Source organism: Galleria mellonella, unplaced genomic scaffold (genome assembly GCF_026898425.1).
Source record: "Galleria mellonella isolate WM207_F2 unplaced genomic scaffold, CSIRO_AGI_GalMel_v1 utg223, whole genome shotgun sequence".
Classification (NCBI taxonomy): Eukaryota; Metazoa; Arthropoda; class Insecta; order Lepidoptera; family Pyralidae; genus Galleria; species Galleria mellonella.
In genome coordinates this window covers 2,103,847-2,118,425 of record NW_026442042.1, presented here as the reverse complement: position 1 = coordinate 2,118,425, position 14,579 = coordinate 2,103,847, and the positions used below count along the sequence as shown (strand labels likewise).

The 14,579-nt window shown below is 30.9% G+C and overlaps 2 protein-coding genes across 3 annotated transcripts; one reads left to right on the top strand and one right to left on the bottom strand.

The window, feature by feature from the left end:
• Positions 1-1,467: 1,467 nt before the first annotated feature.
• On the bottom strand, positions 1,468-5,054 carry LOC113517591 (caspase-1). Its single transcript, XM_026902308.3, has one exon. The coding sequence runs from the start codon at positions 4,842-4,844 to the stop codon at positions 3,963-3,965; it is 882 nt and encodes a 293-aa protein (XP_026758109.2). The 5' UTR covers positions 4,845-5,054; the 3' UTR covers positions 1,468-3,962.
• A 924-nt stretch (positions 5,055-5,978) lies between these two features.
• LOC113517590 (protein PTHB1) lies at positions 5,979-13,911 on the top strand. 2 transcript variants are annotated; one of them, XM_052894622.1, is made up of 11 exons: positions 5,979-6,457; positions 6,919-7,007; positions 7,842-8,106; positions 8,799-8,910; positions 9,363-9,525; positions 9,955-10,275; positions 10,556-11,038; positions 11,360-11,676; positions 12,473-12,648; positions 12,733-12,862; positions 13,536-13,911. In XM_052894622.1, exons 1-11 carry the CDS (start codon positions 6,201-6,203, stop codon positions 13,794-13,796), a joined length of 2,574 nt encoding a protein of 857 aa, XP_052750582.1. In that variant the 5' UTR covers positions 5,979-6,200; the 3' UTR covers positions 13,797-13,911. The 2 variants fall into 2 exon arrangements, with proteins under 2 accessions (XP_052750582.1, XP_026758108.2); XM_026902307.3 differs by having other exon boundaries at positions 5,991-6,457; positions 9,384-9,525.
• Positions 13,912-14,579: the final 668 nt, after the last annotated feature.

Sequence of the window (14,579 nt, the reverse complement as noted above, 5' to 3'; positions counted from 1 at the left end):
GTATCCCGATAGCGCAGGCGGGGTTACCATTCCATTATCACCCATTAAAAAAAAATAGACGTCATCTAGGTTCGTATCACCAAACATCATAACCAATGTGGGTTTCAGCGCTGTTTTTAGCGACTCGATATATTTTTTCGAATCAATTAGGCCTACACACGATTATTTTCCCAGTTTCTGAGGCAGAAATGCAGCCCCAGACCATAACACTGCCTCCGCCGTGTTGTACAGGTGGAACCACACACTCCAGTATGAATTCTTCACCAATTCTACGTCTCACATGGATGGCATCTGCGGTACCAAATACCTGAAATTTTGGTAAAATAATAAGTTTTTTGAAAATACGTCTGTTATTAAACCATTAACTTCAATATATCTCAAACGTCTTTAATTAATGTTTAATCGTTTTAATTGAAATAACTCAAAATTGGATTCATCTGATCAAACGATCAAACTTTTTGCCTTGCAACCTTTAAGCCCAGCATTCTAGAGCCTTCTAGCAGTTCTAACAGAAATCTTTCGGCAGCCGATTCAGATATTTTTTCACGATTTTTCAAAGTTCAAATTAACTGTGTTAATTAATAATTAATATTGGCAATTTTACTTCCTTACGCCTTCTTCAGACGACAACTGGATTTTTAATCGTTCCTCGATACTTAATTCGCGGCGCTTAGACATTTTTCTAGTTTTTTTAAGAACTGCCTCACGCAAAACAACCAATTTACAATAATTTATTAACAGTTCTTTAAACATTTCCCTAAAATTTGGCAAACCTGGAAATGAGTGTTGTGTTTATAGTTTTATGAGATGGTGTGTTGTTATGCGACAATAGACCCAGTACCTACAGGTCAATAGATAAGAAATTTCTAAGAATTTTATGGAGGACAAATACTTTTGATAAAGGCTGTATATACACTATTCATACAATGCAATATAAAAAAAAGATAAACAAAATTCGATGACCAAAAATGTCTAAAATAATAAATTAGTAAATAATAAAATTCAAAAGTATTAGTGCATGCGTTTTTATAATAAATGATAATGGAATAGTGTGCCCCGCCTGTGCTATCGGTATAAACTAGCGGAGCACCGTAGATAGATGATAAATGAGGATAAAAGGTCAGTTGGCCCATAGTGACAAATTTATAAAGAATTAACCAACATGGTTTCCAGGGGAAACTGCGAGTTAGATCTGTTTTTTTTATGGGTGAAAATGGAATGGGAACCCCGCCTGCGCTAACGGGATACACTGACAGAGCACCAGTAAAGGGTAATCGATAAGAATGAAACAGGCCAGTTAGCTCATCATGATCATCAGGAATTAACCATGATAGTTTACAGGGGGAACCACGAGGAGGTCAACCTTGTTGGGTATATTGCTAACAATAGGAATCTTAGTCTCCATTACTGACAATCTCTTTCCCCCTGAGTTAAAAACATAAACATAAACGAATAAAAAGGCAATAATATACAATGGAATTTTATTGCTCAATTAAGCATTAAAGTAGATTTAAAAAGAGAAGTTTTTAAAAAAATATTTCACTCTTTCAAATATCCATGAGATTTGATTTTAAACATGTAGTTGTTTTAAATTTTATTGTTAAATGTCAATCAAGGCACTATTTTTGACAAGCCAAATACAGATATTTTTGTGGTGGTTGTTAGTCAACAGTCTATAGAACTAAATGTACTAAATATAACTTCATACACTTTCTCATGGATATTTTAAATCACTATCATATCCTAATAAAAATCAGTCCACATCATTATCACATTCATCTAAATATTTTCTATTTTAGCCAGATTAAATATAAAATGCATTATCCAAGAAAACCTAAAATATAAAGCAGGTATTTAGTACACCTAACTTGCGAAAAAAATTTTGTTTTGTATAGTTGTAAATTCACATCAACATAATTTATGCCTGTGTAGGCACTGAAAAGAAAAAGGGCACTTAATGAAATAACATAAACAGTATCTGAAATAATGACAGCATTTTGTTGTGATATGATGATTAATCCATTTTTTCTTAATTTACTTATTGCATTATAAAAAGTGACAATTAAAGCTAAAATAATACATTGTCCAAGTAGATCTTCACTAAATTTTATAGCAAACTAAACCTGATTTAAACAAAAATTTAGAAAAGTTTTTGTGTACTTATTATTATACAATAATAATAATGTAATGTAAATAAAAAGTATATAATAATAAAATAGATATAAAAGTTGAGTATTTTAATATCATTCTATATTTGTGACAACTATTTTATCTACCATGATACTTTTAGTTATGCAACTATAGCATACCTATTTCTTCTTAAGTAGGTAATTATCAGGAAGCATGGCAGTGTGCCTGCTGAGTCTATATAAAGTATTTTATATAGTAATCAGCATATATAAATACAAGGTAAAAAGAGATTAAGGTATGTGGATACATCACAAATCCTAAGAGAATTTAATAATATAAATTTAATTATTTGTGTATGTACCACTAATTAAAATTATTTTGCCTAACCATGACAAGTATGCATCATTTTACAAATAATTAAAAAAAGTATGTTTCCAGCACATATCTAAATACATTCATGATATGTACTATGTTTTTTTGATAAATATGACATGAAATTGAATTACATATACTACAATGATATATATTAGTATCTTATAGAAATAATGGTAGAAATATCTAATATTTAAGTACAATCAGAAAATGCATACAATTGATATCAATAATCCTTAACACAGAATGATATCTATGCGACAATGTCTGGCAATAATTATTGCACAATCTTTACCTTTAATTATAATTGTCAATAACACTAGGACAATAACTATGCTTACATACCTATGAAATTACAAATACAAAATGTAGAAAATTATTTTAAAAATATAAAATTTTTATATTTGGGAATGAACAGTATGTAAAGCTTTCTAAAATTTTGTGCTTCACTTAATCTTACTAACATAATGAATGGCACGGCCAATTGCTAGTCTTTTTTGTTTTTTTAATTATAACAGTGCAAATTATGCTCTTAATTTATGTAATTGAGCTTACATATTCTATAAAATTACAATTTATTTTGTGCATTATTATCTTATTTCTTGTTTTTCATACATTTTTGAATTATTATATAGTGGTATTGTTATTCTTTTTATTTCATTGTGTAATTATTTTAAAGCATCAAAAAAATAATAATTTAGTAAACTTATACAATAAATACATTTCTGAATTATAAAATACAGGTTTAGTGTATATAGTTTAGTATATATAGTTTAAAGTATCTTTATTTTTTTATAACAGGGTAACTATTTTACTATTGTTTAATGTAATAGTAATGAATTAATAGTTTTTTTTTTCAGCTTGTATACAACTTTCAGCACACTGGATCATAGTTATACAATTGGCTTATGACTTAGGTATAATGCTAAAACGTAACAATAAAAAAGATCTTAAATGCTTTGACATATCTTTGTGAAAAAAATCTAACATTTTCTTATTCAACAATGGCAATCCAATTACTTTTATTTTATGCAGAATATTGTTCTATTACTACTATGTTATTACATAGTAGTAGTATTTTGTTATTACAGAAGATTAATTAGTAGAGTAGTGATAAAGTGGCTAATATAAAAGCTATTTAAAATAGTGGGTACACCTTTTTGTCATACTTGAGCATTTCTAAAATTATGCAAAGTTCTACTTTTTTCTCATACATCTACAGAGTATATACCATTTACAATTACAAAGTAAAATTTTTAGACAAATAGCATACAACAATAGAAATTGCATATAATACTTTCTTGTTTTTATTTTACAAGGCAAGGAAGGTTTAACACAAATTGTTGAATTTAGGAACAATTTCCTTGTGTATGGCAATCTAACAAAATGTACTTACTGATTAATATAAACCAAACTAATAAATTGATAACTAGAACTAATAATGAGCAATAAAGTAACACCTATTTCTTCCCAAATATAAGGAGACGTGTCAACATGCTAGTAATACATGGAACTTGTTTTTGTTGATGCATCGATGGCACATCAGGTGTGTTTGATTCATAATCAAGAGCTACTTTTTGATTTACAAATGTCAAAAGTTGTAAGATATCTCTCTCAGTTCCATAAAAACGTAGCTCTTCACAAAGAGCTTGCATGAACCAGGATCCACGTGTGGTGTTTCTCCAAGAAAAATAACCAGGAACTGTAGAAAAGGCAATCAAGAAATCCGCATGGACTGGAATTCGATATTGTGTGCTTGAAGATCCATCTGTCTCTGTTGTAGTTAATGTAATACCTCCATCAAGCCTATCACCTTGACAAGCTTGTATAAAGAAGAGTTTTGGTTTCCCTGCTAATGTTGGACATCTATCTGCAGTGAAGTGATACCAAAGGTTTTCAGCTTTGTAATGAGTGTCTCTAGCATAAAGAATTCCCATTTCGCCATGAGTTAGCACCGCCATCAATAAACAGTCGTCGTCGGAGTAGTCCATTTCGGCAATTTCTTGTACACGAGCATTGAGTTCATGGAATCTCAGATTGTTGAATATAGTAACACGAAAGCCCAAATTTTTTAGAACTCTAGCTAAATTGTCACTATCTACATTTGTTCCAGTGCGTGGTTTTAAACTGTGAACATCAAAAAACTCGTGATTGAATATAACAGCAACTCCGCGTCGTTTGTGGTCCATTTTATAATATGGAGAATTTCTGTTTACTGGCATTTTTGCGTATCGTGGTTTATTCACAGATCCATGACTACCCCATGCGTCACCTTCATCATCTCCACCATTGGCTCTTTGTTCATCATTTCCATTGTTTGATTGATTAGCTTCTTGCGACATTTTCAAGGATGTAATTGAATTTCAGACTTAGAAATTATCACTTATTGCTTTTTAAATATTTAAAAATTAAAAAAAAAACACGTTAACTATTACACTGAGATGAGCATAAAGGGCGCTAGACAACAACACAAGACGTTATGGTTGATTTTATTATCCTTTACTTTTATCCACCATAAAAAACTATACTTCACAAACTTCACATCACACATCAATTGTCAAATTAACTAAATGTTGCAATTACTAAAAATAATTACCTCAAATCTCAACTTGAAATTAGATCAAACTTTTTGGTTTTAGTTTATACTTTTTTATTAATGTTATACATAAATGTGATAATGTGTTGGTTTGATTGTTACCTTTTGGTACTTTTAGGTATTAATAATCTACTTCCATCCACGGTCAAATTAAGACATAAAACAATGAGACTCAAATATCTAAGTTGGCAACACTGATATGAAATCTTCTTCCGTATCCACCTCATTTTTAAAATAGGAGTGCTATTTATATATGCTAGGGATATTATTTAATTTATTGATTAGGTACATATAAAATTAAAATAGACTATTAATCAACGACGCAATTGATTATAATCAATTTGTGCTACAGTAGTATAATTTTTATTATTTATTAAGCAAAATATCTGTATGGGTCGACGTGCAACGGCTTAGCTGACCCCCCATATGCGAAAATAAGATAAGAGGGCTCGTAATGCAATACTGGCGTTGGTAGTTTGGAGATCTAGATTGATTTCTTTGTTTTCACAGTTGAAGAAATAACATGTTGCGCTAATTGGTCAATGCCAAGTGCGACTGGTTACTGGATCGACATATGAAAAAGAAGCAGTAAATGGAGAAGGTGCAATAGATGATGATGATATGGCAGTGACCGGAGGGGGGGGGGGACCACTGAGAGGTGTAGAAGGGGAAACTAGTTAGAATATAGTTCGCTAAATCGGTCCATGCAAAAAACGAACCCGGGCTTTATTTATAGTTTGTATATAGAGCAACGTGCCTGCCACGGCGCCATGGAGATGGTCAATGATGCAACAAGGAAACAGATAGAGAGATAGTCGCACGAAATAACAAAATAGAATTTTTATATATTATTTAGAACATGCATAAGCAGTATGGATGTTACTATAATAACGCATGTAATAATCTAACAATATATTTTTGTTTTGTTAGCCTATTACGTTTCTATGGTTACGTACTAGGTTCGTCCTCTTATTTTACAAAAATGTAAGTGATAAGTAAGTACTATAAGTGGAAACAAAAACACTTTTTATACTTTTGGTAAATTATCTGTGTGAATGTAATGAACGATCAAACTGAAAAGTAAACTTGTATTATTGCAATAATGTCAATATTTAAAGTAAAGCAATGGTGGACTAATGACAAACTACAATTAGATGAGACAATATCAGGTGTACAAAATGCGACCTGCCTTAAAGTGGAAAAATTTAATTCACACAGTGATAGCGATTGCATAGTAATTAGTGAAGAATACTTGCTGAAAATATATAAACCCTATCCAAATCAAGAAACATCAAATGTTGTATTGGAAACTCATCTAGGCGATGTTGCATTACAAATAGAAACAGGGAAATTTTTGACGTAAGTTTACTCAGTAATAGGAATTTTATTATGATTTGATGAAAATGGTACCTTCCCACGTGGTACGTCCCAATTCTCTAGTAAGTAGAATGAGCTTCGAGAGACCAGGGCAAGGAACAAGTACCTATCAATCTAGTTGAATCAGTAAATGTTGCTTTGGCCCTTATAAGGTCCATTTATTTTATCAGGATGAAATCTAACCTATTTCTCAAGTTGGAGCAATAGACAATTATAAAATTCGGAAATTAGTATGACTGAACATCGTTAAAATTTCTGTTACATTTAAAAAAAATAAAGACAATATAAATTTTGTGTGTAATTTGAACTAATTTTAATACGTTTTTTTTTTTTTTTCAAATTAACATATAAACATATGTATACATACTCTATATATAAAATTGTATTTAGGTAAATAGGTAATTATGTTACGATACAACTGAAAAAAAAAACATTTATTTTAGGGGTTCTGTGGATCGACAAATTCTTGTATTGCATCCACAAAGCTACGCAATTTATCAGTTGGAGAGAAAGGAGGGGCACACAGATGCTGGTAAATAAAATATTTCAGTAGTAAGCAGATAGATAGATATTTATATTTACCTTATAATCATAAACACCTTAGTAGGTTAATAAATAGATAAAGCATGATATGAACCTATTCACTTCTAGCTTTCGAGTTGAATGGTTTATAAGAGAGGGAAATTAACGTAATCATTTAGATAAACTACACCAGAGGAAAAATTAAGGGATCAAAAAAATTCAAAATTTTTGTGATTTTTCAAGTAGCTTTATTTCCCTTAACAATGGAATTTACTGTCACACTCATTGTTCCACATCATAAAAATTTATTGTCACTATTCCAAGGATTTCCGCACACAATATTGACTGTGTTTTTATTCACGACTCGTTAAGGAAAGGTTAGTGTTATGTACAGAAAGCAACTACAATAATTTTTAGAAATTTTGTCTGTCTGTATGTGTTCCGGCATCACGCAAAAATTACTGCATTAAATTGAATCGAGTTTTCACAGTTGTATTTCTGAAAAATTAACTTAAAAACTAGTGTATATTTCATCTTAAACGTCATCTAGGAGTGGTTTATTTAATTGATGTTCCTACTTTTGAAATTCACGTGTACGTATAAACGACTAGCTCTTTGTCCGTTACTTCGGACAAAGAGCTAGTCGTTTATATAACTAGACAAAGAGAATTTTTTTTTATTTTTATTCTTTTGTCTCTTGCTTTGTATTATGTGTATGTTTTTTTTTATTCTAATTTGTGTGCTGTAAGTAATGTAAATAAATTATCTATCTATCTAATTTAAGTAAGTAAGTTCATTGAATTCCGATATGTCCAGTTAATTAAAATTATGAAAAATATTTTAGGCGAACAAAATGTACTGAAATTGATGATAAAACATTCGTTTACGAGGAGGGCCGATAGTTTAGTCCATGGATCTTTTGGTAATGTAAAGTCAAGGGATTTTATATGCATACAAGGAATAGACGGAAGCTTAAGCTTCTTCGATCAAGACACTTTTCTATTTATGTGCATTCTAAATGATGTTATAATTCCCGGACCGGTTTGTTACATAGCGAGTTGCGACTCATTTGTAATTTGCAAGTCAACGTGGATACTAGAAATATACAGGTAAATTTCAAGATAAATACTTAGGTAAGTATTTAAGTATAGTAAGTGATTAAGGTTTATTTCTATTTCAAATGCTTCTTCGCGTCATCTGTATAATAATATAAATCATCATTGTCTTGCTTTTTATTTGGGGTAAGCGCAGTTTGTTTTCTTCTTCCACAAATCCATGTCAACTATTAATTTCTAGGTTCACTTCTCTTGTATGCATATCATCTTTCATACAGACTATCCACCATTTTTTCGGTTGCTTCCTATACATCTATCCATTTTCATTCTTAACATTTTCTTTAAAACGTAGCACATTTTTGTGCATGATATGACCACACCAAGACATTCTATTACTTCGCAACTTCTCGGTTATTAATGCAACTTTTAGACTTCCCTATTTACTATAAATATAAATATTATAGACAAATATGAGAGTTTATAGCGTTGTAGGGATATTTGTTACGCATTCACACTTAAACTACAGAACTGATTGGGATTATTATTAATTTTAAAACCAATAAGTTACAATAATAGAGTAAAATGGGTTTTTGATATGTTAACGCTGCTTTAATAATCTTGGTCCCATGTCTATGTTATACCTACTTATAACATAACCAGAATTAAAGCGAAACAAAAACACTTTATTTTATCCATAATTAGATAAAAAAAATATATAAATAATATCGTTTAGTACTATGTTACAGTTATCAACAGTTACGGGAATTTAGTGAATTGAATGTAAGACAAAATAAGAAGAACATACCGCAATGGATATATAACGCTGGAGAGGAAGTAACATCGGTTCAAGTAATTCAGGTTCGCATTTTAGTAATAGCGTATATGTATATAGTTTATTTATATAATAAATGTTAATATCGATATAAATATACTACCTATATTAACAATTTTGTCTAATTATTTTAAACTATGATGATAATACTATCTGTATAATATTAAATATTTTATGAATCTGTTTCGATGAAAATAAAAATGTATCAAAATAATAATTGGCCCGACCACAAAACAAGACTAGTATAGTAGTAGTCTATTGGATATCAGCAGAACACATAAAAAATACATTAATTAATAAAATGTTTCTGTGCGTGTAATTTGTTATTAATTTTAAGTGTTGGATTAAAACTTGTTCACCTTTTTATTAAGTTTTATTGAAACAACATCGTCCGTCGTAATATGACAATAAAGCGTCTTGCTGCAATTATTTACTTCATTAATTATTACACAATTGCAAGACAATAAATTTAAATTAGTGTGGGACTTGTATTTTTCAGACAAGCAACAACTTTTCCAGCATAATTGCTTTAGGCGAAAGACATTTGTACTGTTTCCAAGATAACGGACTTATGAAATTTATGATAAAGTTTGATTACATGCCGACATGCTTTCATGCATACCTCATCGGTTGGTACTATGGTAAGAAAAATAAAATTTGCTATTGCAAAGCACCAATTAATTCTTATATTTTATAGATACGAATTTAAATTTGTTTTAATGGGTGATAATGGAATGGTATCCCCGCCTGCGCTATCGGGATACGCAGGCGGGCCACCAGTGAAGGATGACAGGTGAGGATTAAAAGGCAGGTCAGTTAGCTCATCGTGACAAATTCCACTAGAATTAACTACGATAGTTTTCAAGGGGAACCGTGTGTATAGATCTGATAGTGTGTATTGCTAGCAATGGGCCAATTAGACCCCATTACTAACTATCCCTACCCAATTATTTTAGGTCTTATACTGTAAGATTTCTCAAGATTATGACATTTAAGAACTTTTCTCAAAATATACCCCTATAATATATATAAGATATTGCAAAACTATGAATTACTTATTAACCTTTCAGAACCTGGAGCGCGTTTGCTTGTTATGTTAGCATCTGATGATGCCAAGTTATATGTGTACGAGAATACATCATTGCTATGGTCATGTGATTTGTTTAATACTGCAATATCGATATCTCGCTGCTTTCTGAAGTCACTACCTGGGGGTATTGTAACGCTCTCTAATACTGGCGTAGTTACTGTATGTTACTTGGGCACTGAACCTGATTTGAATTCCAACGCTGCGCCGATGATTAATGAAGAAGTTGATCCTGAACAGATTCAGGCAGAACTAGAAAAAGTTGAACAGGCGCTGCAGGCTATAACAGAAAATAAAGAGCAGGGTAGGTAGCACCTATGATACCTATATAATTTCTATAAAAATAATTATTATGCACTTTGAAAGCATGTCACATAAAAATCTATCCAAAGTTAATCAGTATGTCCGGTGTATACATAAACAATTACCTAGATTTTACCTATTTTGAAATGATTTTCTATTCTATAGTTTTCTAGTTTTTGTACAAATGTTGTTAAATGATTAGTTAAATAATTTAGATAATTGACAAATAAGAAATGTATTACAAATCATATTGATATTTTTACTCAGTTTTTAATTTCCAGAAATTACCAATGAGGCAACAATTGACGAAATTATAAAAATAAAAGCTGACGTCGGTAAACCGGTACAAAACCTTACACATGATTTCACCAATGATAGCAGTGAAGGATTACATTTACTTATGTGTCCAATAATAATAATACTGACTTGCAAAGATCCAAAACTTATTCAAAACGTGCAAATTACTTATGCATGCTGCCCACCATTTGCTTTTTCTGAGAGCACTATATGCTTAGACAATATCAATGGCACAGAAATAATAGAAACACAAGTGTTCATAGAAAGTAAAGGGGATGTATCAGAAACTGCAGTGGACATCTTATTCACAATAACGGATTCTGTAGGAAAAATTATAGTGCTTTCCCGGAAAATTACGCTGCCAATAACTCTCTATTGTCTGCCTGTTGACGTGGTATTGGAGAATGAAATAAAGCTATTCATTAATTCAAACCAATCTTGTGTAGACTTCAGTGAAATATTTGCAGGTAAATACATTAGGTATTTGTATAGATAGGTAATCTTTCCTTAACAGCCTATTAACGTCCCACTGTTGGGCATTGGTTTCTCCTAAAAGAGGATAGAGTATAGTATACTACCATGTATGCTGGTTGGTTTGGTCTATACCAATTGTAACACCCTATAGTTTTATTTCGAGCATTCTTTCTTTTGCACTAGTGTATTGTTTTGTTCTCTATCACCTTGCACATTTCCACATCTTGGGAATGACAAAGAATGGTAACAAATGTTCTTATTCCTTCAATAGGCAGATATAATTGGAAGATTTTAAAAATATCTTTCTGTTTTAGATTTTTCTGAACAAGAATTATTACAGTACGGGGGATCACCCGAAATTGTTACATTTTCATATAGAGCAAATAAAAAAACAGTTACATTAAAAAGTTCCGGAGAACAATATTCTATAGAAGCGGATGATTTTCCTGAAATTGCATCCATCTTAGATTATTTCATATTCAAGTTAATGGATCATTTTGCGCGTATGGGTATCAGTGATTTTCGTTTTTATATAAAATGTGACAAGGAGTTTATAAAGCAAATTACTCACAAGTTTTTGAAGAGCATCGAGGCTCACGCAAAAGAGAGAATAAAACTTAAAACTTTTGAGGTTAGCCTAATTTAAAAGTAATAGACTATCAAGTTTTTTTTTTTTCTCTTGCATTCGGGGTTCTGATTGGCTAATGTAAGTTGTACAAAAATTTCTGTTATGAAAATTAAATATGAGAATCTAAATTTCTGATATTATCCGCTAGAGGCACAGTTAAAATTTCAACAATTTACCGACATAAGTTTTTGTACAGCTCACACTATGCACTTCATTTTTCTAGTTGCCTTTATTATTATTATATCAATCGTTTACTGTCCACTGATGAACATAGGTCTTCCTCATAAGGAAGGTTTTGCCAGTATTTATCATGCTTGGTAGGCGGGTTGGCAACCGCCGTTAGGCATTGGTGATATTTTAAGAGGGACGCTGCTGTCCATACCTCGACCATTAAGTTCTCTTAGTCGCCTCTTACGACATCCACGGAAAAGGGATGGCCTATTCTATGCCGGGACCGAGCGGCTAGTATTCTTACTCTGTCAGTATACAAAATCTTAATAAGAATAAAATTGATTGAATATATCATATTCTGGATTTTTACACGTGCTTGATGGACCTCAATAGAATAAAATTAATTGAGAAAATGTAGGGCACTCACAATTAATACGAATGTACGTGAAAAATATGAATGAGGTCATAAAATAAATATGATTGCCATAAACTGTCAAATAGTCATTATACATTAATAGTTTTTTTTTATGATTTAGTCATAAATATTGAGTTCATTAGATAGTACAAGAATATGTTTATAATATGCTTCAAAAATAATAGTAATTCCCATTATTTTTATCCATTACAGGATGATTTAAATGTACTCCAGAAGCAATTTACACTGATACAAAAACGTTTGCTGGTACAATACGGCTCGCTGCCTCCTGGTGACTGCGATCAGCTCGAGTTTCTCATGAAGGATACGCATAAACGTCTAGTGGATTCAGTTCATGAAATTATAATTTGCAGAGAAAATGTTTGTCGGTAGGTACCAATAATTTTAATATAACTATTAACGATATTGTTATAATTAACGTAGATATGTATTATATAGCAATTTTTTTTTAGATCGAGTACAACTCTCATGGCAATTGGCCATCTCATAATACATATTTTAAAGCAAACTACACCCGACGATTTCAAATTGAAACTAATCGAGGAAATGTTATCTTTGAACACTATTTACGAACTCTATCAAGTAAGTGAAAACATTCGCTTTAGAAATTTATTTTCTTGATAGAACCAGACAATCAGTATTATTTCTGACTCAAAATATTAGTCCCCTCGAGTGAAAAGGCACGACGAATGTCATACGATAGACGATAGAAAAAAATATTGTGTTATTTTTCTCCGACTTCAAAAAGAAGGAGGTTCTCAATACGGATGTATTTTTTTATGTTTGTTACCTCATAACTCCGTCCGTACAAAACCGATTTGGAAAAGTCTTTTTTATCTGGAAGGATATACTTACAGATTAGTTCCATAGAAATTCTATTGAAATGAGTTCAGTAGTTTAATTTTTAACCCAAAATCATTGGTTTTGTCACAATTGAACTCGGTGTTTTTATTGTGGACATAATCTTTAATTATTTTTAGATGGGTCTACACCATGAGTTTGTCTGCCATTTTCAAAATCCAATTAAAAGGTTGAAGTAGTTTTCTTGCCTACAATCGACATGTTTAAACCACGTTATTTGATTGTCAATAAGTGGCGTGTGGTCACTTTAATCAACTACTATAAAAGAATCTGAGATTCAAAATTAATATATAAATATATATAAAATTTTATCGCTAAGTTATTATTGAGTCGTTACTCAATTTACAAAAATGTTATAATTAATACAAAAAACTTAATATTGTTTACTTTATAGGAATGGGAAGAAGCTGTAACACAAGCACTGTCATACATAGTGAATAACGTGTTACAAAAGTCTGAGAAGGACAAAGAGAAATTGGCACCAGTAACGGAACAAGGAATATTATCGCATATCAATTTGAAAAGATTTCTCAAGCAAATCCGTATGGTGCTGGACAAAATGTTTTCAGATGCTTGGACTGATGATACAGAAGCGACCACTCATAAACCAAAGGAAAAAATTACACGCATTGAAGAATTTGTAGAAGTTATATAATATCTGCTATAATATTCTGTTTACTATTTTCTTAAGCTCACACAATCATTTATCAAGCGCATGGTCCTCAAATTAGGATACGCTATGTTTCGAGGAACCAGGCAACAAACGACTTCAGAAAAGTTAAATCCTAAATTGACCTGACCGCAAAGCAATACGTAAAGCAATGTGAGCATATTGTATGTATGTGTCTCACAAATTTTGATCAACCAATTTGAAAAAGGAGATTCTAAATTCAAATGTCTTTTTTAATGGTTATTCCCTAATAACTCTGCCAGTTCTAAACTTATTTGGAATATTATTTTTTTTTTCTGAAAGGATATACTCACGAATTGGTTTCATAAAACTTTTATCAAAATCGGTTCAATAGTTTAGTTTCTGAATCGAAATAACTGGTTTTGGTACAATTCAAATCGGTTTCTTTTGTGAATTACAATCTTGAATAATTATCACAGTCTTAACAAAAGTTGGACATTTAGAGCAATTTATTTATTGTCATTTATAATAAATTAATAAACCTTATTTTTAACTGGATTCATGAATTTATGGTTGTAATTATGATTCGACCTAACTACAATTTTAAGGAATTCATTTTTCCATTCCATTGAATATTTATTATTGTAATACTCCTAACATCTAAATATACTTACGCCTAATAAAAACTTCGAAGTGGCCACTGTAGCAATGTTAGCAATATAGTCAACCCTTATTCGATATTATTAATGCAGGATATGTTTTTATTTAATTTAATTTTTAATCTATAATTAAAATAATGTTACCATT

Coding starts and splice junctions, on each gene's coding strand:
- LOC113517591 (XM_026902308.3), bottom strand. CDS start 4,844: ATGTCGCAAGAAGCTAATCAATCAAACAATGGAAATGATGAACAAAGA.
- LOC113517590 (XM_052894622.1), top strand. CDS start 6,201: ATGTCAATATTTAAAGTAAAGCAATGGTGGACTAATGACAAACTACAA. Junction 6,458..6,918: donor GAAACAGGGAAATTTTTGAC/GTAAGTTTACTC, acceptor CATTTATTTTAG/GGGTTCTGTGGATCGACAAA. Junction 11,677..12,472: donor TAAAACTTAAAACTTTTGAG/GTTAGCCTAATT, acceptor TATCCATTACAG/GATGATTTAAATGTACTCCA.